General features: G+C 37.5%; 1 protein-coding gene across 17 annotated transcripts in view; it reads left to right on the top strand.

Moving 5' to 3' along the window:
* Positions 1 to 23,968, top strand: part of RARS2 (arginyl-tRNA synthetase 2, mitochondrial) — a 75,525-nt gene that overhangs the window by 14,204 nt on the left and 37,353 nt on the right. For 16 of the 17 annotated variants that reach the window (XR_008553272.1, XR_008553271.1, XR_008553274.1 and 13 more), the window contains 4 exons: positions 12,618 to 12,715; positions 14,035 to 14,090; positions 17,258 to 17,341; positions 20,830 to 20,906. Coding sequence is in view for 6 of the 17 variants with exons in the window: in XM_037520073.2 (XP_037375970.1) it covers positions 12,618 to 12,715; positions 14,035 to 14,090; positions 17,258 to 17,341; positions 20,830 to 20,906 (315 nt within the window). In the remaining 11 variants the exon portion in view is untranslated. Of the gene's footprint in view, positions 1 to 745; positions 846 to 12,617; positions 12,716 to 14,034; positions 14,091 to 17,257; positions 17,342 to 20,829; positions 20,907 to 23,968 lie in introns of those variants that run through there. The other variant, XR_008553277.1, reaches the window with a different exon arrangement.

Genomic DNA, 23,968 nt, shown 5'->3' with positions numbered 1-23,968 from the left:
CCCTTTGAACTCTAATTCCGGTTAAAGTTTACATCATCTGTTTTTTCTCACTATTGGAGTCACAGTCCTAGTACTGTGCCTGGTATATCATAGGTGTGCAATAACTGTTAAGTGAATTAATGGATTCTGTATTGAATACAAGAAAAGTACTGCTGGTTTCTTTTCCCTGGTAGCCTTTGATCAGGTGGTAGCATTCGATTTATGCAGAAGAAAGCATAAGATAGTGTCTTTGTTTAATAAAATAGCAAATATTAAAGCAAAAGAGGGGATTGATATAATAAGAATAGGAAAGACCACAGATAGAGAAAAATCAGGTTGACATGAAGGGGTTTGGAAATCTCATTAAAAAAACTGGATCCACTCAAGTGAGACCATGGACAGATAATCCTGGATAGGCAGTAATAGTGAGAGCTTTTGTTGCAAGATTAGTCTCAAATGAACTTTAAAATCTATCATAATACTTGCTTTTGTCTGTTATTAAAAAAAGAAAAAAGAATAGAAATACACACCAGTATTGGGTTGGTGGGGCTTAGTAAATGCTGCAGTCTTCAATTGAAAATAGCGATTAAAGCAAATTCCTAATACTATAGTTTCTTACCAAAATTACATAGTTTATAGGCATTGCCTATCAGCCTGTGATTCTTCTGAAGGAGAGCTAATGTTTCATACTTGTCTCAAGATCTCTAAATTTTTTTATTTTATCCTTTTTTAATTCCTATTCCAAGGTGAATTAGTTAACCAAAGCCAGTCACAAGGGCAAGGAAGAAATTTGTTTCAAGCATATTAAAAAGTATCTACAAACTTCTGGGCTCTTGGTGAACATTTTGTGTCAACTTAGCAAACCTGTGAGTCCACTTTACCTTTTTTAAATCAGCGATTCATTCTTTCAATTGCTGTCTCAATTTTAATGAAGTAGAAAAGCAGCTTGCTAAATGTTCTGCAAATTTCAGGCAACTAAGAGGCGGCAGTATTTTCCTTTTTTGTTTTCTCTGAAATAGGAAAATGTGCTATGAACAGATAAGAGTTTTTGCCCTTACACTTAGCTGAAAGATATGGTTCATATTTCAGGCATGATGTATGTTTATTTAATAAATTTAAAATTTCAATAACCATGCATTTTCATACTTTATTATAGTTTATTTTTTTATATTAAGTCTCTATTTTTTATTATAGTTTATAAACAATGAGGTTTTCCATAGTTTAAGGATACCCATTAACTTGATCATTAAAAGTATTTCTAAATCCTTTTCAATTGACAACAGAGGGACAAAAGAGTTAGGATTTGAACTACAACTATTTCTCACATGGAAATTCTTCTTTTATTATAGCTTTGATAATCTGAATTTAGTGTGATTTTTATTAAAGGAACAAGGAGATTGATTATAGTAGCTCTATTCAGTAACAGTAGCAAAGATACATTATAAGAGTAGTGAGCTCCCTATCCTAAAAAGGAAGTGTTACATGTGCCTATCTTTTAAGTTATAGTTTTTTTTTAAAGATTTATTTGTGCATACAAGAACTAGGGTACAGGCCAGAGATGTGGGGTGGGGGGTGAAATGATTCACCAGAGACAGAGTTGGGACCAGAACAGGCAGACTGACTGAAATACACTGCTGAGGGGAGCAGCAGGCATAACAGGAGAGGTCTGCTGCGTCATGTGGGTTGCTCCCTGGCCGGCCAGGGATCAAACTCGTGCTACAGAGGCTGCGAATTGCCTCATAGTGCGGTGCTTAACCCCTTGCGCCACCAGGGAAGCCCTAAGTTATAGTTTTTAAATGTTTTCTGAAAACCTAGTTTATTTATATCTTGCACCATTATTTTCAGGCCTTAAATGTTGGTCATCTGCATGTCTAATGAATTTTTCTGATCACATCAACATAAAAATTCAACCATCTTAGGGCTCATATAGGACTTTTATTTTTTCACTCTGAAGTTAAAGATTAATATGTAGCTTATAATTTATAAAACTTGCTCTTCAAGCAGAGAATTGTGAATTTGTCATTTCTTACACATGTAGAAACTTAGGCTTGCATGAAATGTGTGTGTTCATGCATTGCAATTGAATTATTAGCTCTGGCAGCACCGAAGATGATTAAATGTTAATTTGAATCAAATCTCTAATAGTGTCTTAAAATCTCTTCATATAAATTAGTTCTCAAAGATAGAAGGGTCAAATGTGAGATTAAAGTTGATAAGAACTCCCAAGTCTGGGACTAAATAAAATTTTCCAAACTAGAAGATGATATGACCAACTTGTGCATCATGAAGAACTATTATTTTGGTACCAAACTTCCACCAGATGACTTTCAAGAGAAAATAACATAAAATAATAGTTAATTCAGTTCTGGGATAGGAAATAAAAGAAAACATGAGTGTAACCATGTCAAAAAGGCAAATAAAATCCTATGTTTTAGATGTTAGGTGTACTTTAGAGGTACTTAGTGGTTTTCTTTTTGTGCTGCCCTTGTTTGTTTTTAGGATCAAGGTAATGTTATACTCATAAAATGTGTTTGGGGACTTTCCAGCCTCTTTATTTATTTATTTACTTACTTACTTACTTACTTAGAAGAATTGGAGTTTAGGATAGGTATTAGGTCTTCTTTGAAGCCTTGGTAGAATTCACTAGAGAAACCATCTAGTCATGGGCTTTGATAGAAAATCTATAAGACTACCCAAAAAACTACTAGAAATAATAAATGGCAGGATAAATAAGTGGTAGGATACAAAATCAATAGACACAAATCAGTTGCATTTCTATATGCAAACAATGAATCAGAAGAAAGAAAAATGAAAAATCAGTTTCATTTATAGTCACACCAAAAAGAATGAAATGTCTGAGTGTAAGCCTAACAAAGAAAGCAAAAGACCTAGATATTGAAAACTACAATACACTGTTAAAGAAATGAAAGAAGTCAAAAAGAAATGGGAAAGATATCCCTTATTCTTGAATTGGAAGACTAAACATTAAAATGGCCATGTTACCTAAAGTACTTTGCAGGTTCAGTACCTGCTAAATCCCAATGAATTTTTTCAAGGAAACAGAACAAATTTTAAAACTTGTGTGGAGCCACAAAATTCCCCAAACCTTCCTAGGAGAAAGAAAGAAAAATATCACACTCCATAACTTCAAGCTATATTACACAACAACATTAACCAAAACAGTATGGTATTGGAACAAAAACAGAAACACCGACCAATGGAATAGACTAGAAATCCCAGAAATAAACTCACAAAAATATGGCCAATTAATCTTTCACACAGGAGCCACAACTATACAATGAAAAAAGGAAAGCCTCTTTAACAACTGGTGTTAAGAAATATGGACAGCCACATGCAAAAAAAAAAAAAGAAATTAGGCCCTTTCCTAATCACATACACAAAAATGTACCTTCTAACAAATTTGTACAGAATTTTAAAAAAGTAAGGTTGATATGCATGTAAAACAAAAGTCAAACCAGTAAATGAAAAATCTTTTAAATGGTAGGGTATCATTGAAGAGTTAAAATAAAATGTAGACTTGATTAAATATATATTATATGAGAAGATAAGTGTCATTATTTTGTTGTACTTGTTTTTGTAGTTAGCTGACAGATAATGAGGGTATAAGCCAGGACAGAGGAGTATCACATTCATGAGATTGCATGTGCAGGGCATGGTGATTAGTAAGTGATTGGTTACGGAGGTTGAGGGAAAGGGGAAAATTTTAGAAACTCTTAAGCTTCTGACCTGGTTAGCTAGGTGATTAGGGCCGAAATTCATGGAAATAGAGAATGTAGAAGGAAGAGAAGTATATTCCATTTGAAGTGCCTCTGGGAGACGTTCAATCCTGACTTGGATGTATTAGTCTATAACACAGATGAGATTCTATTAGGTAAATAATAGTTGAAGTCTTAGCACTTGACACCTAGGTGAAGTGTAAAGTAAGGAGCTAGAAGCAAGAACGGAGCACAGGGTGTGGGGAATGGGAGGCAGGCACTGCAAGAGGAGCCTGCAAAGGAAACTAAGACACAACAATCAGTAGAGTGTTGTTGTTATAACCAAGGAAGAAGGATAGTTGGAAGAAGAAGAGGGGTGTGGAATTGGTAGACCTCAACTGTAGAATAATCTGTTTGAATTCTCAACATTTACCTTCCCACTTGCAATATTATCACCCATAGCCTTGAAATAATTAACGTGTATTGGTCCTCTAGTACATGACAGACACTACTTAATGTCTGCATATTGATTTTTTTCTCTGTCCTACTGCAGTGTGAATGAAGAAAGTATTGTTTTCTCTGTGTCCTTGGGCAAACTCTGTGAATGTTAGTTTTTTGCATCTATTAAATGGAAAATGCCCAACAGTAAGATTGTGACCAAAAAAACAGAAACACCCTAACTTGAATCTTACAGTCTATAGGTGCTTCTTAAATGTTGGAGTATATTCTTTGTGGCCTTCTCTTACCTTCTATGCCTTTTCCATTTAGTGAGCATCTTTTTTTTTTTTTTTTTTTTTAATAGAGGCATGTTTTTATTTATTTGTTTGTTTGTTTATACATGCACTGGGTACAGTCAGAAGCGTGGGAGGGTGAGAGAATTCACCAGAGCCAGAGCGGGGAGCAGAGCAGGCAGAAGGAAGTACACTGCTGAGGGGAGCAGTGGGCGGCAGGAGAGGTCTGCGCGCCATGTGGGACCCTCCTCTGGTGGCCGGGGAGCAGCCGGGGATCGAACCGGCGCTGCAGAGGCCGCGGGCAGCTTCGCAAGCCAGTGCTCAACCGCTGCGCCACCGGGGAGGCCCCATTTAGTGACCATCTTAACCAACTTTTATGATAGTAAAATTCTTCACATCAACTATGTTTTTGGTCTCAAAATCCACTTTGTGGAGCAACACCAATATAAGAGTCAGTAAAACTCTTTAACAGTGATTTCAAAACTCTATGCTAAAAAAATTAATTTGTGCATGAATGTGTCATCACTAGTAGCAAAAAAAAAAGGTATGAATTTTGTGAACTCTGCAGTATTTCTGTGTTTTTTTTTTTTAATATTAAATTTTATTTTTATATTCCCCCATACAATTACAAACGCCCCATTCTGACCCCAATCCTTCCCCTCCCGCCCCCCACCCCCCAAAAAGTGTCTCAGGTTCATAGTTTTTTGTTGATTTTGATTTTTACTTTCTTATATTCATTTTCCTGGTCCCTTATTTAAGTTTTCTAGATTCCTGCTATGAGTGAGACCATCCGGTATTTTTCTTTTTCTTTTTGGCTTATTTCGCTGAGCATGATCCCTTCCAGTGCCATCCATGTTGCTGCAAATTGCATGTGTTTATCTTTTTTGAATGCTGAGTAATATTCCATGGTATATATGTACCACATCTTCTTGATCCAGTCATCTATTTTTGGGCATTTGGGTTGTTTCCAAAGCTTAGCTATTGTAAACAGTGCTGCTATAAACATAGGAGTGCAGGTGCTCTTTGGAATTGATGTTTCTGTGTCCTTTGGGTAAATACCTAGGAGTGGAATTGCTGGATCATATGGAAGCTCTATGTTTAGTAGGTCCAGAAATCTCCACACAGCTCTCCATAGTGGTTGGACCAGTTTGCACTCCCACCAACAGTGCAGGAGAGTTCCTTTTTCTCCACAACCTCGCCAACATTTGTTGTTGCTAGTTTTTTTAATATGTGCCATTCTCACTGGTGTAAGATGGTATCTCATGGTAGTTTTGATTTGCATTTCCCTGATTACAAGTGATGTTGAACATTTTTTCATATGTCTGTTGGCCATTTGCATTTCCTCTTCAGAGAAGTTTCTTTTTAGCTCTTCTGCCCATTTTTTAACTGGATTATTTTCTTTGTTGTTGCTGAGTCTCATCAGCTCTTTGCAGATTTTTGTGATCAGTCCTTTATCATTAGTGTTGGGTGCAAAAATGTTCTCCCAGTTGGTGGGGTTTCTCTTTGTTTTTGTTATTGTCTCTTTTGCTGTGCAGAAGCTCTTTAATTTGATGTAGTCCCAGCTGTTTATCTTTCTCTTCACTATCACTGCTTTGGGTGATGTGTCTATAAAGATGTCTTTGATGTGCAAATCCCGTAGTGTTTCGCCTATATTTCCTTCTATGTATTTTATGGTTTCAGGTCTTATGTCTAGTTCTTTAATCCATTTTGAGTTGATTTTTGTGTATGGTGTGAGGTAGTGGTCAAGCTTCATTCTTTTGCATGTAGCGACCCAGTTTTCCCAGCACCATTTATTGAACAAACTTTCTTTGCTCCAATGCATAGTCTTTGCTCCTTTGTCAAAGATTAGTTGACCATAAATCTGTGGGTTTATTTCTGGATTTTCTATTCGATTCCATTGGTCTGTATGTCTGTTCTTGTTCCAATACCATGCAGTTTTGATGATTATGGCTTTGTAGTATAGTTTGAAGTCTGGGAGTGTGATGCCTCCATTTCCTTCTTTTTTTTTCAGTAGAGCTTTGGTTATTCGGGGTTTTTGGTGATTCCATATGAATTTCATCAATAATTGTTCTATTTCTTTGAAGAATGCCATTGAGATTTTGATTGGAATAGCATTGAATCTGTAGATTGCTTTTGGTAGGATGGCCATTTTAATAATGTTTATTCTTCCAATCCATGAGCAGGGGATGTCTTTCCATTTCTTTGTGTCTTCTTCTATTTCTTTTAACAGTGTTTTATAGTTTTCTTTGTATAGGTCCTTTACCTCTTTTGTTAGATTTATTCCCAAATATTTGATTTTTTTTGTTTCGATAATAAAAGGGGTGGTTTTTTTGATTTCTTCTTCTTCAGATTTATTGTTTGTGTATAGGAAGGCTACTGACTTTTGCGTGTTGATTTTGTATCCTGCCACTTTACTGAATTGATTGATGAGTTGAATTAGTTTTTCTGTGGAGATTTTGGGGTTCTCTATGTATATTATCATATCATCTGCAAATAGTGATAGTTTGACTTCTTCTTTTCCTATTTGGATTCCTTGGATGTCTTTCTCTTGTCTTATTGCTCTGGCTAGGACTTCCAGTATTATATTGAAAAGCAGTGGTGAGAGTGGACATCCTTGTCTTGTTCCAGATCTTAATGGAATTGCTTTCAGCTTTTCACCATTGAGAATGATACTGGCTGTTGGCTTGTCATAGATGGCCTTTATGATGTTGAGGTATGTTCCTTGTATCCCAAGAATTTCAAGGGCTTTTATCAAGAATGGGTGTTGCACTTTGTCGAAAGCTTTCTCAGCATCTATTGATATTATCATATGGTTTTTATATTTCTTTTTGTTGATGTGTTGGATAACGTTGATTGATTTTCGGATGTTGAACCATCCTTGTGTCCCTGGAATGAATCCAACTTGGTCGTGGTGAATTATCTTATGGATACATTGTTGGATTCTGATAGCTAAAATTTTATTGAGGATTTTTGCATCAGTGTTCATTAGGGAGATTGGCCTATAGTTTTCCTTTTTTTGTGTTGTCCTTATTCGGTTTTGGTATTAGTGTAATATTGGCTTCATAGAATGTGTTTGGTATTGTCCCTTCCTTCTCAATTTTTTGCAAGAGTTTGTGAAGGATAGGCACTAATTCGTCTCTGAATGTTTGGTAGAATTCATTTGTAAATCCATCAGGTCCTGGGCTTTTGTTTTTGGGGAGGTTTTTAATTACCATTTCAATTTCGCTGCTTGTAATTGGTCTGTTTAGGTGTTCTATTTCTTCTTTATCTAGCTTTGGGTGATTGTAGAGTTGTAGGAATTTGTCCATCTCCTCTAGATTGTTGAACTTGTTTCCATATAACTGTTCATAGTAGTTACTGATTATTCTTTTGATTTCTGCTGTGTCCGTTGTGATTTCTCCTCTTTCATTTATGATCCTGTGTATTTGTGCTTTCTCCCTTTTTTCCTTTGTGAGCCTGGCTAGGGGTTTGTCTATTTTATTGATTTTTTCAAAGAACCAGCTCTTGGTTTCATTGATCTTTTGGATTGTTTTTTTAGTTTCAATTTCATTTATTTCTGCTTTCGTTTTTATTATTTCTTTTCTTCTACTGGTTTTGGGGTTTTTTTGTTGTTCTTTTTCTAGATCTTTGAGCTTCGAGATTAGGTTGTTTCTTTGAGTTCTTTCTTGTTTCTTGATGTGAGCTTCTATTGCTATATATTTTCCTCTTATTACTGCTTTTGCTGCATCCCATACATTTAGGATATTGGTGTCCTCCTTGTCATTCAATTCAAAGAATTTTTTAATTTCTTCTTTGATCTCCTCGTTAGTCCAGTGGTCTTCCAGTAGTGTGGCTTTTAATCTCCATGAGGTAAGATAGTTCCTTGCCTTCTTTTTATGATTTATTTCTAGTTTGATGCCTTCGTGGTCAGAAAAGATGGTTGGTATGATTTCAATCTTGGTGTATCTGTTGATGTTTGTCTTGTGCCCCAGTATGTGATCGATCCTGGAGAATGATCCGTGTGCACTTGAGAAAAATGTGTACTCCGTTTTTTGGGGGTTTAGTGTTCTATAGATGTCTGTTAAGCCCAAATGCTCTAGGTCCTTATTTAGAGCTTTAGTTTCTTTACTTATTTTTTGTCTTGTTGATCTATCCATTGTTGATAGTGGTGTGTTGAAGTCTCCCACTACGTATGTGTTTTCTCTGATGTCTGTTTTCAGACAGGACAACAGTTGTCTGATATATTTTGGTGCTCCTTCGTTTGGTGAGTATATGTTAATGAGTGTTATTTCTTCTTGCAGTATTGTCCCCTTAATCATAATGTAGTGACCATTGGGGTCTCTTTTTATTTTTTTGAGTTTGAAGTCTGTTTTATCTGATATAAGTATAGCTGTTCCTGCTTTCTTTTTTGGCCCATTTGCTTGTAGGATTGTTTTCCATCCTTTGACTTTGAGCCTATTTTTATCTTTTGTAGCTAAATGTGTTTCCTGGAGATAGCAAAAGGTTGGGTTTTGTTTCTTAATCCAGGCTGCAACTCTGTGTCTTTTTATTGAAGAGTTTAGTCCATTTACATTTAGAGTTAATATTGCTATGTTAGCATCTGTATTTGCCATTATGTTTGTCTTTCCTTTGATTTTATTTATTTATTCTTTTAATAACTTTTTTTTTTTTTTTTTTTTTGGTCTTCTTTCGTTGTTATTCGTTCCTCTGAGGTTCTGGCTTTAGGATTCCTTGTAGTATTATTTGGAGTGGGGGTTTAGTCGCAATGAAATTCCGGAGTTTCTCTTTGTCTGGGAAGGTCCATATTCTTTCTTCATGGAGGAAAGAGAGCTTTGCGGGATAGAGTATTCTTGGTTGGCATCTGTTTTCTTGGAGTCTGTTGACTATGTCCCTCCACTCTCTCCTTGCCCGTGGTGTTTCTTCAGAGAAGTCTGATGTCAGCCTGATTGGTTTTCCTTTGAATGTTATCTGTTTCTTCCCTCTTGTCAGCTTCATTATTTTTTCCTTGTCCTGGATTCTTGGGAGCTTTACTATTATGTGTCTTGCTGTGTTTTTCCTTTTGTCGTGGAAGTTTGGTGTTCTTCTTGCTTCTTGTATATCAATTTTCAGCTCCTTCTTCGCATTTGGGAAGTTCTCTTCAATTATATCCATGAATATTTTCTCTGTTCCTACATCTCTCTCCTCTCCTTCTGGAATTCCTATAACTCTTATATTTCCTTTCCTCATGGAGTCAGATAGTTCCCGAAGTCTTTCTTCGTTCTTTTTCCTTCGTACTTCTCTTTCCTTTTCTGTTTTGGTTCTTTTTATTTCTGTGTCTTCAAGATTACTTATTCGTTCTTCCATTTCATCTATTCTGCTTTCATTGCTTTTCCCAGAGTTCTTTAGTTCCTCCATTAATTCTTTGATCTCCTGCATTTCTCTTACTTCCCTCTTTAGGGACTCAATTTCCTTCTTCTGATCTATCACTTTTTTAATCATGGCAATTTTAAATTCTCTTTCTGGAAGGCTCAGAAGTTCTTCCAAGTTGCTGTCGTTGCAATCTGGGGAGTGGTTTTCTTTTTGTGGTGTGCTTCTTTCCTGAGGAGTTGTTAGGTTGCATGTGGTTCTTCTACTCCCTACTGTCTGTTTTCTAATTTGTCGTATGCGTTGGGACACTGTGTTGCTCGGACTGACTGACATCTTGGGTGAACTTCTCCGCTCCCCTCTGGCTCTTCCAGGAGCCATCTCTGTCTTCTGGGGGAGCTTTCTGCTGGTTTTAGGCAGTTTTTACTGAAGAAATGTCCCTGTTCTCAAATGACGAAGCGGGATGCAGTCCCTGCGCCTCCGGTTTCAGGCACACTCTTTTGCGCACCCGGTCTGCCCCGGACGTGAGTGCCTGCTCCCTCTGTGGGCTCAGACTGCTGGTCGGAAGGGGCCTGGCGTGGGGTAGGCTAACTTCGCGGCTGGCCCCTGGGTCCTCCAGAAGCCTTCTGCCCTTTTCAAGCAGTCTTAAGAAATTTCCTGTTTTATGGGGTGTTAGTGACTTTTTTTTTCCTGGTCGCTAGGTGGCGCCAGAGATCTCTCCTATTGTCCTTGGGGGGCTGTTTTTCGCCTCCCCCCACCCCGTGGGACAGGGAACAGAGCGGGAATGGTAGGGTACACCTCAACAGCTTTGGGGTGCTGTGTCTGCCTTGTGCCCCACCGTCGTGGAGAACCCACACCCCGAATTTTCGTGCCCCGGGTCTCAGTTCAAAGCCCTCAGTTCCAGGACGCGGGCTGTAGCCCAGTTCAGTGGCGCGGGAATGGCGCCTTTTGCACCGCTCCCGTGCCTGGGCGCCTGGTTCCTGCTTACTCAGGGAGGGACCTTCACCTCAGTGAGGACCTCCGCGCGTCTCCCCGCAAGCCTAGGTCGTCTCCCCGCAAGCCTAGGTCGCAGGCACGGGGACCTGGGCAGCCGCGATCCAGGTCTGCACTTGCTTTTCAAGCGTGCGCCGAGTGCGCCGCTTTCCGCGCAAGCTTACCAGCAGCCCGGGCTGTGTGCGCGTCTCCCGGGGTCTTTGTGCTTCTCTAATGGCGCCCGGAGCCGTTTGCTCACCGCCGCGGCGGATCCTGCAGGGTTCGCCTCAGCTCCCGTTCACGGGGTGTGGTGGCTGCAATAGTTCCTTTCCACTCACAGTCCTGCTTGCTGCCTCGTTTGTTTTTGTTGGCCGTTTTGGTTTGTTGTTTTCCTCCTCTCTGCCGGTCGGAGAGTGCCGCCTCTGTGGGCGGGGGAGGGGAGCAGGGTTCTGCGCTTTCCTCCCTTCTAGTCCTCTTTTATGGCCAGTTTCTTCTTGGGGTAGTTTGCTGGCGTCACCCGTTTATCTTCACCCGTTTATCTTCCGTGTCCCGGTTCTCACTGGGACCTGCCGCTTTTTTCTGCAGTATTTCTGTGTTAACTGAAAATTAATCTCAGATATGTCAATGCTTTGGTAGTTTCTGAGAACTCTTCTTGTTTTTTCTTTCTGTAATTTACAGGCATTTGAATTCAAATTTTTTGTTTGTTTTCTACCACTACTTGTAATCGTTCATGTCACTAAAGTAGCAGTAGTACTGGTCGTTGGCACATCAACTGTAGAGTGAAAAAAAAATTTGCTACCTGATTTTTTAATTTATTTTTGCATAGAAGGACTGGAGTGTGGGCCAGAGGTGGGTGGTGGTGAGAGGATTCACCAGAGACAGAGTGGGGAGCAGAACAGGCAAATCTACAGAAATACACAGCTAAGGGGAGCAGTGGACGAGACAGGAGAGGTCTGCTGCGCCATGTGGGTTAGCTCCCTGGCTGGGAGGGCTTGGGATTGAGCTCTGGCCATTGTGGTGGTAGTGCTGAGACTTAACCCGTAGGCCACCAGGGAGGCCTTTTGCTACCTGATTTTATAGTATGACCTTGGGAGAGTTACCTAAAACCTCTCTACTTTTTCTTCATTTGTAAAATTGAAACTCACCTCTTAGGATTCTTGTGAATCCTAAGGATTAAATGACTTAATATATATGAAATGGTTCGAAGAGCTCTTGGCACATAGTATGCATTCAATAATTATTAGATGCGGGCCTCCCCGGTGGCGCAGCGGTTGAGCGCTGGGTTGCAAAGCTGCCCGCAGCCTCTGCAGCACCAGTTTAATCCCCGGCTGCTCCCCGGCCACGGGAGGAGGGTCCCACATGGCGGCAGACCTCTCCTGCCGCCCACTGCTCCCCTCAGCAGTGTACTTTGGTCCTTCTGCCTGCTCTGCTCCCTGCTCTGGCTCTGGTGAATTCTCTCACCCTCCTGCGCTTCTGATTGTACCCAGTGCTTGTATAAATAAATAAATCTAAAAAAAAAAAAAATTATTGGATGCTACTTATGGTTTTCTGTTACTATTTGCTGTGGAATTTTTGGCAGTTACTTAACCTCACTAAACTTTAGTTTTTTTACTCACCTATAATAAATCTAAATCATTGGTTACTGTATAGATGAATAGACATGATATTCAGAAGAACATGGACCCACTCCTCCACGTAGATGTTAACTGATGTTAGTTATTACTGCCCTCACTGGCATTAGCAACCAAAGGTGGTGCCATTGACAACGCTATAAAATTCTCAGTTCCGTTAAATTAGAACAAGCACATTAGCAGTATTTAGTTCCCACTAACAAGATAATTAAGAAAATTGCACTTTTTTTCCCTATCATTAAATCCTATGTCTTTTACTTTTTCAGACAGTGCTACAACAGGTAATTCAAGATGGTTCAAGTTATGGATTAGAAAGTGAACTTTTCTCTGGTCTTCCCCCGAAGAAGATTGTGGTTGAATTCAGGTAAGTACCTGACCACTTTGTGTTGGTTAATTGAGTTAGTGGACAGGCTAGGTGTTTCACCATTGTCATCTGGGATCTTATGAAACTATATGTGGAAAAAATTGAAAACCATTGAAATTACATTTCCTTGAAATCATTAAACCATGAATTAAAATTTTTGACTCCAATAAAAAATAGCTATTTTTTTTTTTTAATTAAGTCAGTTACTTTTTGGAGGAGCTAGTTTTTCATTTTAGTAGACTCTAAGGCAGAGATAATAGTTCTACCATTTTAAGAATTATATTATAATTTGATTACCAGAGAACAAAGCCTTGTACTATTTATAATATGTACATTTTTTACTTACCAGAAAATGACTTGAAGTTGTAATATGCTTCTAAATTGTCTTTTAATAACTTAGGATAGTCAGAAGAGTGGATTTTATGGATTTCACATTTGTGCTATCTCTGCTAGTCATTTATCTTCTTAGAAATAGCAGTCCCAAAAAAAAAAAGGCAGTCTCTCTGAGTAAACTCATTAGTTTATGATAAAGACTGCTGAGTTAGTCTCTTATCTATAAACTAAGAATAAAATGGCTTGCTTTCTTACAAGATTGAGGAAAATACTAATTTATCTATTTTTAATATTGCAAAACTTAGGAAATTTTCAAACATACACAAACGGAATAGTACAGTGTGTTTAAGTACAATAGATCCATCGCTCATACTCAATGAGTATTAAATTAGTTAATGCATATAAAGTGCATAAGACTATGCCTGTGGAATATAGTTTTCTAGAAGTATTTGCTATTGTTAAATTATTAAATTTAGTTTCTTAGGAACACACAGGAGTGGGAGTGATTAATGTATTAATTTTGGAGTGGTGAATCAATTTTCTATTTTAATTTCTGATACAGTAATTGAGAGACATTAGCTATATATATATATATATATATATATACACACACACACACACACACAAAATTTCTTTGGAGTTCTCAATTTTTAAGAAGATAAAGGATTTGAGAACTGGTACACTAAGCTTAATTCCCAATAAAGTATGCTGTTTGTGTCAAAACAATATCTCTGAATTTCTTCATGTTTTTATCATCGTTAAGTGTATCTTCCTATGTGTGCCTCATGAATCACAGAAACCGTCTCACTGAAGGTGATTCTTTATGAACTTTAACTTTGCTCTAAATTTCAAATTTTTAACTTACCTTTGCCCCAAATTGCCAAAAGCCTTTGTCCCCAATTGTGTTAAACTATGGAGGCATGACCTAATTAATTTTAGGACACTTGTTCTTAGAACAGAAAAATAACTTTTATAATTATTTGCAGTTCACCTAATATTGCCAAAAAATTTCACGTTGGACATTTGCGTTCCACTATCATAGGTAAGTGTTGTTAGTTTTGCAAAAATTACGAAACATGTCTTTGGAGCATTATGTGGTAATACATATGATAATGGTTTAATGCTTAATAACAAAGGGACAGAAACCTTTGGAATTTATATGAGCTTGATGTAATTAATATCTACATGAACTGGGGGGATTGATTTAGAAATAAATTTGTTTCAAATCCAAAAGATTAACTCAGAAACCAGTTTTAGCTTGTATGCATTTATGATTCTGTTAAAAAATATTTATGCATATGGAGAGCTGAAAGACTCGAAACTGAAAAATAACTATGTGGGAATTAGTAATCTCACCCAAATTTTGGCTCATCTCTTTTGTTCTGAAAACAAAACTCATTCATGTGAGTAACTGAGTATAGTATTCAGGACTAGAAATTCAAGCAAAGCTATTTAGTAAGGAGAAATTACTATACTACTTCATAATTTAAAAGTTGTACTTAGAATTGTATAATATTAGAATTAGAAGAGAATTTAGAGTTTGTCTTATCTGTCTTCCATTATAGAAATCTGTCTATTACATGTTTAAGAAGTCATTTAACCCTTCCTTGAATGCACTGGAGAAATCAGGGCCTCCCTGGTGGCAGAAGGGGTTAAGTCTCAGCACTATCAAACTATTGCCAGGCACCGCAGCATGAGTTCAATCCCCGGCCAGGACGGTGACCCACATGGCGCAGTAGACCTCTCCTGACTCACTTGCTGCTCCTCTCAACAGTGTATTTCAGTAGATCTGCCTGTTCTGCTCCCCACTCTGTCTCTGGTGAATCCTCTCACTCCCTGCACCTCTGGCCTATACCCCAGTTCTTGTATGCATAAGTAAAACAAATCTTTAAAAGAAAAAAAAGAACTGGAGAAATCAGCCCTTTGTGGCATAGATTATTATTGAACTTCAGTCAATGTTCATTGTTAGAAAGTTCTCACCATTTTAAGAGGAAAAAAAATGAAAGGACTGAATGAAAAGTATAAGAAATGTACTCTGTCCTTTATCATTAGTGTTGTGTGCAAAAATGTTCTCCCAGTCAATGGGGTTTCTCTTTGTTTTGGTTATTGTCTCTTTTGCTGTGCAGAAGCTCTTTAATTTGATGTAGTCCCAGCTGTTTATCTTTGCCTTCACTATCACTGCTTTTGGTGATGTGTCTGTAAAGATGTCTTTGATGTGCATGTCATGTAGTGTTTCTCCTATATTTCCTTCTATGTATTTTATGGTTTCAGGTCTTATGTCTAGTTCTTTAATCCATTTTGAGTTGGTTTTTGTGCATGGTGTGAGGTAGTAGTTGAGCTTCTTTCTTTTGCATGTAGCAACCCAGTTTTCCCAGCACCATTTATTGAACAAACTTTCTTTGCTCCAGTGCATATTCTTTGCTCCTTTGTCAAAGATTAGTTGACCATAAATCTGTGGGTTTATTTCTGGATTTTCTGTTTGATTCCATTGATCTGTGTGTCTGTTCTTGTTCCAATACCAGGCAGTTTTGATGATTATGGCTTTGTAGTATAGTTTGAAGTCTGGAAGTGTGATGCCTCCATTCCCTTCCCTTCTACATATACACAATGGAATATTACTCAGCAATCAAAAAAGATAAACACATGCATTTTGCAACAACATGGATGGAGCTAGAAGGGATCATGCTCAGCGAAATAAGTCAGAAAGAAAAAGAAAAATACCGGATGGTCTCACTCATAGCAGGAATTTAGAAAACCTAAATAAGAGACCAGGAAAAAGACTAATCAATGCAAAGTAATAATCAAAATCAACAAGCAACTGTAAACCAGAGACACACTTTTGGGGGGGTGGATTAGGGAGGGGCGGGGAGAGGAAGAATTAGAGTCAAAATAAGGGGGGTGTGCAATTGTATGGGGAATATAAACAAAATGAAAATGAATACATTGTGCAAAGATGAAAAATGATGTAAAAATTATATAAAATAAAATATTAAAAAAAAAGAAATGTACTCTGTAAGAAATACTGAATAGGTCAGAGTAAATGATGCATAAAGCAAAAATTGCTTAACAGTTGTTAAGGGAAATATTTGGACCTAGAAGAAGTAATATTTCTTGAGAAATGAGTTTTCATGTATTGTCTCAATTAGTTTCACACAACAACCTTGTTAGCTAAGTTTTGTGAACTCTTATCTATGAAAGAGAAAACTCAGGATACCAAAAGTAACTATCCCAAAGTCATTTGGTTGGATTACTAAGAAAAAGTAGGAATACATTCTGAGTAACAGCTGGAGAAGGTGGTTTCTGTTGTTGGGACTATATAAATTGTGAAAGTCTGTAAGTGAGGAAGCTGGAAAAGAAGTAGCTGCAGCAATTAGTCAGCTGTGTGTATTGATGAAGGAGTATTAGCAGAAAACTAGATCCACATTAGTAAAAGCGGAAAGGACCTATTACAGAATATTAAAATTTACAGAGTTGTTGGGAGTGCCAAAAAATATTTGGCTTAAGCAGATGTAAATGACTCCCAAGACGATGTCATAGAATTCAATTACCAAGGGAGCATCTGCCTTTTCTGCTATCACTTCTGCTGTTCTAGAACCAAGTTGCCACCACCACAGTCAGGAAACTGCCACTACTGCAGCCATACCAACTAGAATATAAACTAGCAAAACGGGCAGCCCCGTAATCTTTCAGTTTCCTTGGGCATCACAGGTCAAGATCACAAGGGCCTCTTATTAGTGAAGACATAAAACAGAAAAGCTCCACAACTTGTCAGGAAAAAAAATAGAAGTAGCTTCCCTTTTAAATCTCACACAATGTCTAAATGATTTCTAAAACCCCAAACTGCAAGAGATTGTGAGTAATGTAATTTTTAGGTTTCTTACTAATTTCTGAGATTGTTATTTTCTGTCCTTGGTGTTGAATTGGAATAACAGTTACTCTATCGTGTGTTCCCAAACTGCCTTTGATATTGATGAAAATTCTGTTCTTGTAAAAATTGTGAGATTGTTTAGGATAACTGTCCCCTGAATAATTCCTTGCTCCCTTCCCATAACATAGATGAAAACACAACAATGTTTTTAACTAAAAAAACTAAATTGGTAAATTTTGCCAAACATGTTTTCAGTGTTATGCTTTGATTATAGACAAGCACATGATTCTTTTGCCAAAATGGATAACAAGATTGAGAAACTGTATTTTATTGATTATTAGGAAATTTTATAGCGAATCTCAAAGAAGCTTTAGGACATCAAGTAACAAGAGTGAATTACCTTGGAGATTGGGGCATGCAGTTTGGTAAGTAAGTTTCAGATTCTATTTTTCATTTCATTGATAAGTTATTTTGTTACTTGATCATCTGGATAGAATATAGGCAGAATCCCATTGGATGAAGTAATGCCTCCTACTTAAATCTTGTACTTGACTAATAGAGTAATTCTCACTACATTAGTGAGTTTGGAGGGAGGAAATGTCACACAGAGCAGCCCTGATAAATGCAGGCTTTTTTTATTTTATTAAAAAGAAGTAGGAAGAGCGGGGATGGAAACAAAGTGGGAAGGAGGCCCAGTGGTCTAGGGTAAAGGACTATGAGTGTTTTCATGATGGTTGTGGTGTGATGACATCCCCTAAATCATCTACAGTGTTGTAAACCAGTCTTACCTCCATCTAGAAAATAATAGTAATAGTAAAGAAAAATAGCTCATGTTTGTTAGTTAAATATAGGTGTATACAGAGAAGAAGTAAGTCTGACTATGTATACCATTCCCACACAGTGCTGCCATTTTTATAATTGGTGAAGTCTAGCAAGTCTAACCTGCTTGGGCCATCTTTCTTAAAGTGGATTTGTTCTTACACTCTGGAACAGTAACAGAGGAGTAAATGAAGTGGTATACTTGGGCTTTCTTCTAAGATTGTACAGTGACAGGAGCCAAAAAAGGAAAGAGGAGTGAGATTCTAAACAGTTGAGTGCAACAAATGATCTCAACTGTTGTGACTTTATTGAGAATCATTTCTACCTCATACAAACCAATAATCCAAGTTTGAAAAGGCAAGACAAATGAAGTTGCTGTGATTGTGAAGAACTGGCATGTAAAATGTAAATTTTTTAGCATCTTTGGCAGCTATGTATATATTAAGATGCTGACCTAGCATCATCTGTCAGTGGACTGTGGATGCGTTGGTTGGTGGGAGTGCTTATACTTTCAAAACACCAGTAACAGGGCCTCCCCGGTGGCGCAGCGGTTGAGCGCTGGGTTGCGAAGCTGCCTGCGGCCTCTGCGGCGCCGGTTCGATCCCCGGCTGCTCCCCGGCCACCAGAGGAGGGTCCCACATGGCGCGCAGACCTCTCCTGCCGCCCGCTGCTCCCCTCAGCAGTGTACTTCGGTCCTTCTGCCTGCTCTGCTCCCCGCTCTGGCTCTGGTGAATTCTCTCACCCTCCCGCGCTTCTGACTGTACCCAGTGCATGTATAAACAAAACAAACAAACAAATAAATAAAAAAAAAAAAATGCCTCTATTTAAAAAAAAAAAAAAAAACACCAGTAACAATATAAACCAATGTTATGTAAATTTAAAAATAACAATAAATTAAAAAGTAAATTTAAATATAAAGCATTCATTGACACACAGCCACACCCTTGCCCATCACCGTGTTCTTAGCTCTCAGCTTTATTCAGATACACTGTTTTTCTCCCCTGCTAGATGATACATTCCTTGAAGAATAGGCAGTGTCTTAATTTTGTGTCAATAGTGCTTGCCATATAGGAGGTGCTCCAAAAGATGAATGAATCCATCACAGGGAGTATTTTACAATACTAACTCAAATGGAAGAATACATAATATTTTAATTCTATAAAGTGCAGCATGCACTGCTAGTTCTAAAATTTGCTAATACTGTTCTGTTCCATTTCTAGTGAAATGAAAAAAAAATTTCCAAAAGATCAATTAATCATGACCTTTGCTGAATATTATTCAAAAATCTGAAAAGAGGGTAGAATTTGAACCTGTTAAAGGTACCTTTACTATTTACTGATGAGGAATCAGAAATCATGCCATATATTTTAAAAATCCACCTGCCATTCACAGCAGCTGGGAGTCAGAGGTTTAGGCTCTTGTCTCAACAGTCAGATCTAATAGGTGGCATCCGCTTTATATTAGTTTGACCAAGTTAGGCATTTCACAGGCATTAGCAAATATGTGATTATGGTATTATTAACTCTTAGCTGCAGGATTTTATTATAGCTCTTTTCTCTAAAGGACTACTATGTTTAATGATCTGTCAACATTTCCATTATAATCGTCATTGTTGAAGAATTTTAATTTTGACTGTTTCAGCTATCCACCATTGAAAGTTGGCAAACAGTTCCAAAGCACAAAATTAGTTTTTTAAAATGTATTAGGTAGGATATCCTTTACTTTTCTCATTTATGTTTTTTAGTATTCTGTGGGCATATCTTCCCACATGCTGCTCTCAAACAGTGAATCATAATCACATTTGCTTTAGCTTGAAAGTAAATAAAGCTGGTTCATATTTGTCATTCTTCTAGTTCCTAGCTAAGTTCTGAAGTATTGTATATCTCTTTATTCAGTGACATCCCATTTTCTGCTCATTCCTGTACAGAAAAGTCTACATCAGCAAGATCTCGTGGTAGTTGCTCCTTTAGATCTGAAGCTTGTGATGATAAGGTTGTAGAAACAGATTAGTTATTTTTTTTTTTATTATTTATGCATACAAAAGGGGTGAAGGCCTGGGGTAGGGGGTGTTAGGGGATTCACCAGAGATAGAGAGGGGAGTAGAACAGGTGGATTGAAAGAAATATACTGCTGAGGGGAGCAGCAGGTGAGACAGGAGAGGTCTGCTGTGCCATGTGGGTCACCTTCCTGGCTGGGGATCAAACTCAGGCCTTAGTGGTGATAGCACTGAGACTTAACCCCTAGGGCACCAGGGAGGCCGCAGATTAATTTGTTAAATAATAAAACTATTGCTGCTCTGGGCCCCAGCCTGCATATATCTTTCAAACTGAAAATGTGATCCTCTTTTAGCAAAATGTCTAAGAGTTTAAATGTTCAGTCTGTATTAGGAATTTTCATTGTAAGCTTACAAACCTCAATTACTATATTTTTAAGTGTCAAATTAACACTATTCTCAAATTCTAAACCTATAACCAAAACCTAAAAAAAAGTTATTGACAAGCACAAGACAAATATATGGCCAGATAAAAGAATTTTGTTGCTTGGTCATCTTCAATGGGAGAAATGACCAGGGATAATTCAAGTTTTATCTTTTATTATTTTTTTTCCCTTAATTTAAGAACTGATATCACACCAAACCAGTTCCTACCATTGTTTTATTTTAACATTTATAGGTTTCAAAAGCAAGTTTTCAAGCCATTTCCCATCAGTTTGTTTTCACAAGCTTTGAGTGCCTTAGCATCATAATGTCCTTCCAATAAGTAGCAGCTCAGTAAATCCTTGTTATTAATGTGTGTTAGGGAAATGTTGGGCACTGTTAAGATAAATTAGTCCTAGACCCTTCCTTTGGTGTGCTGGTAATTTATTGGTACCTGTGAAATTAATTTCAGCAGTCAGTTTAGTATATTGAATTTGTGACTCAATATATTGAGTTTGACTTGTGTCAGTTAGTGGGGTAGCAAAAGATAACATGTTGCATTATTCCTAGCATACATAATTGTATAAAGTTAATCCTTTTATAGAACTATATTTGTTCCCTACCATGACTTTTTGCTACTTTTTGTATAACTTTTTCATTTATGGATTATTGTGGTAGGTCTTTTGGGAACCGGCTTCCAAATGTTTGGCTATGAAGAAAAACTCCAGTCCAATCCTTTACAGCATCTCTTTGAAGTAAGTTGACAGGAAATATTAGAAAATGCTTCAACTTTTTTTTTTTTCCCAGAGTACAGTGCAATTTGGTTGGCAACACATTTTTGTTTCAGAGGCTTAAGAAAGACTAGTCTTTAAAACATGGAATCAAAGCAATTGAAAATATTGGTTTTATTTTACTATGGGATTCTTTTCATTTTCAAATCCAAGTGTTTATCACCAATTTAATTCATTTGGAACAGTATTTCTCAAGGTATAAAAAAATCTTAGAATAAAAACATGGATAATAGATTCAGTACAATAATTGCTTAGTTTTTGTCACTTGATATGTATCACAGATTTCTCCACAGTATTAACTATAATTCATTTTGCCTTGAGAAAAATGAGTCTATACTTTTTTGCTTTTGTTCTGGTATAGGGAAGGCGCTTGTGTATCTGAGTTTGTGTGTACTTTTAAAAATTTTTATCTTTAGATTCTTCTCCTGACTTTTGCCCAATGTGAACCCTTTTTTATTCTGCTTCATTTGCTCCCTTAGATACTTTGCTCTTCTGTCCTCAGTCTTTCCTGGAGTTAATTAATATAAGATCTCCCTGTCCAATTAATCTCAGGGATGTATTTCCTTTTCATTGTTTCAGTTGTTGTCTCTGCTATTCCTGGCTTTACAAGAAGAAACACAGATAGCTTGTTGGCTATATTGGTCACATCCAGGGGATCAAGCTAAAGATGTTATGCCTGTGCATGGGAAAGTACTCTTGCCAAAGTAATTCTTTACTTTTATTTATTTATTTTTTTTTAAGATTATTTATGCATACAAGAACTGGGGTACAGGCCAGAGGTGTGGAGGATGAGAGGATTCACCAGAGACAGAGTAGGGAACAGAACAGGCAGAATGACCGAAATACACTGCTGTGGGGAGCAGCAGGCGAGACAGGAGAGGTCTTCTGCGTTATGTGGGTTGCTCTGTGGCTGGTGGGGATCGAACCGGCACTGCAGAGGCCATGGACAGCTTCACAGCGCTGTGTTCAACTGCCTGCGCCACCAGGGAGACCCAGTAATTCTTTACTTTCTATTCTCTATCAAAGCCAAGGACAGTGCTTCGTTTTCTACTGCAGTGGATTATAGTTAAATTTAACAAAAACACTTAAATTCTTAAAGACTTTTAAAGGTTTGTAGTTTCCTCCTGAGTCTGCCTGCACAACATCTTAAATGCCTATAATACTAATGTTTATAATATTAACCAAAAGATTTTTTCTCTTTCCCATTAACAATTTTATCAATATAGTTGAAATAGTAATAATTATTTATCGTGGTCTATAAATAAGGTATACCATTTTAGTGCTTGAAATTTTTACTGTGTTTTAAAATTTTGAATAATGGCAGGTATTTTTTTTTTTTTAACCATAAACTCAGTCAACCTTTTAATCACATCCAGGCCCACAGTGATAGCCCATGGTGCAGAAAAGACAATTATCTGCTTGTTCACCTTGTGTCACTGAGAGAACATTTTTAACAATTGAGAGTATGTGTTAGCCTATGTCACTTACTATTCTCATCTTTCTCCCACCCCACTTCAAAATTTTTTTAAGTCATATCTCTTTTTTTTTTTAAAGATTTATTTATGCACACAAGAGTTGGGGTACAGGCCAGAGACGTGGGAGGGTGAGAGGATTCACCAGAGACAGAGTGGGGAACAGAACAGGCAGATCAACCGAAGTACACTGCTGAGGGGAGCAGCAGGCGAGTCAGGAGAGGTCTATTGCGCCATGTGGGCTGCTCCCTGGCTGGCCGGGAATTGAACTTGTGCTTCAGTGGCTGTAGACAGCTTCATAGGTTGCACCAGGGAGGCCCCCACTTCAAAATATTTTAATACTGAAAATAGTAAATCTGTTGCCCATAATGTTATCAATATTTTAGTAAAATCTGTTCTCAAACTCCAGTCAAACCTAAACATGCAGTTTAATATAATTTACTTTCTTTTGAGACTCTAAAACATAGGAGAGCATATACATCTTTATTAGAGGTTGTTACTTGATAGGTACACGTAACTAGCCAGTACAGGGGGTACGATGGTGGATGGATATAGGTAAAAAAGAAATGGGGGCAGAGAGTACCTCTATGAATAAATAAAAACTCTGGGAACAGTGATGTTGCTTTCACTGTGTTCTTTTGCCTAATAGCTTCATAGGGGAGCAGCACTAATAAAGGAGAGCAAGTGAAATACACCCATCTTACTGTTTGTAATTGGAGCTAGAAATCCATTAGAGCACTCAGCAGCTCTCTTCCTTCTTCCTTTGCAGGACAGAGAAAATGCAGAGTCTAAAATGGCAACCCCCAGGTTTATTTTTATCTTTGTGCTAGTTTTTGCAGACCTACTTTTTATTTTAAAGTTACAGTTGTCACTGTAGGTTACTTTTAAGATCAACTTTTAGCATAAGTGATGAATTTCTTCCTTTATTTTTTTAGCTTTAAGCAAATATTAATAAATGATTTTTACCCCATTTTAAAAGAAAAAAAAGCAGAAGTCATACAAGCAACTTGAAATATTTAATAGTTGGAAGATGTCCTTGCATGTGTCACGCCTCTGTAGTGTCAGAAATAGCATAGGTTGGCAATATAGATAAAGCTTATCGTCTTTCTGGGTGACGAGAAATTAGGGATAATGATTTCAAGCGTGGTGTTGGTGAACCAGTAAACAATGTTGGCACTTTAGAACAATTTGCATGTGCTTTTCTTTTTGTGAAATTTTTTTCTAAGGCTGGTAGAACCCCTGTTTTTTTCCCTTGGCAAATTGTAGTTAGTTGCAAGCTCTTTTAAAGAACCTTGTCTTCCTAATTTTCTCTCACCAGCCTCAAACATATAAACATGTAAAACCTATTGCATACCTCCAGGGTAGGACTGTTGTATGATACACTAGTTACCATTTGTCAGAATCTAACTCATTTCATTATGTAGTTTATTGATGAATACCCAGGATTCCAACACAGGCCATCTGGCTGCCCTCCTTAGCTGCTCCCCCCATAAACTATAAATGCCTTTCTGAGCCATTCATTTCCACTGGTTGTAATTATTTAACATAGCATTT

The sequence above is a fragment of the Talpa occidentalis genome, unplaced genomic scaffold, assembly GCF_014898055.3.
Source record: "Talpa occidentalis isolate TD23 unplaced genomic scaffold, MPIMG_talOcc4v2.1 talOcc4.2, whole genome shotgun sequence".
NCBI lineage: Eukaryota > Metazoa > Chordata > Mammalia > Eulipotyphla > Talpidae > Talpa > Talpa occidentalis.
This window is presented reverse-complemented; position numbering and strand designations above follow the sequence as displayed.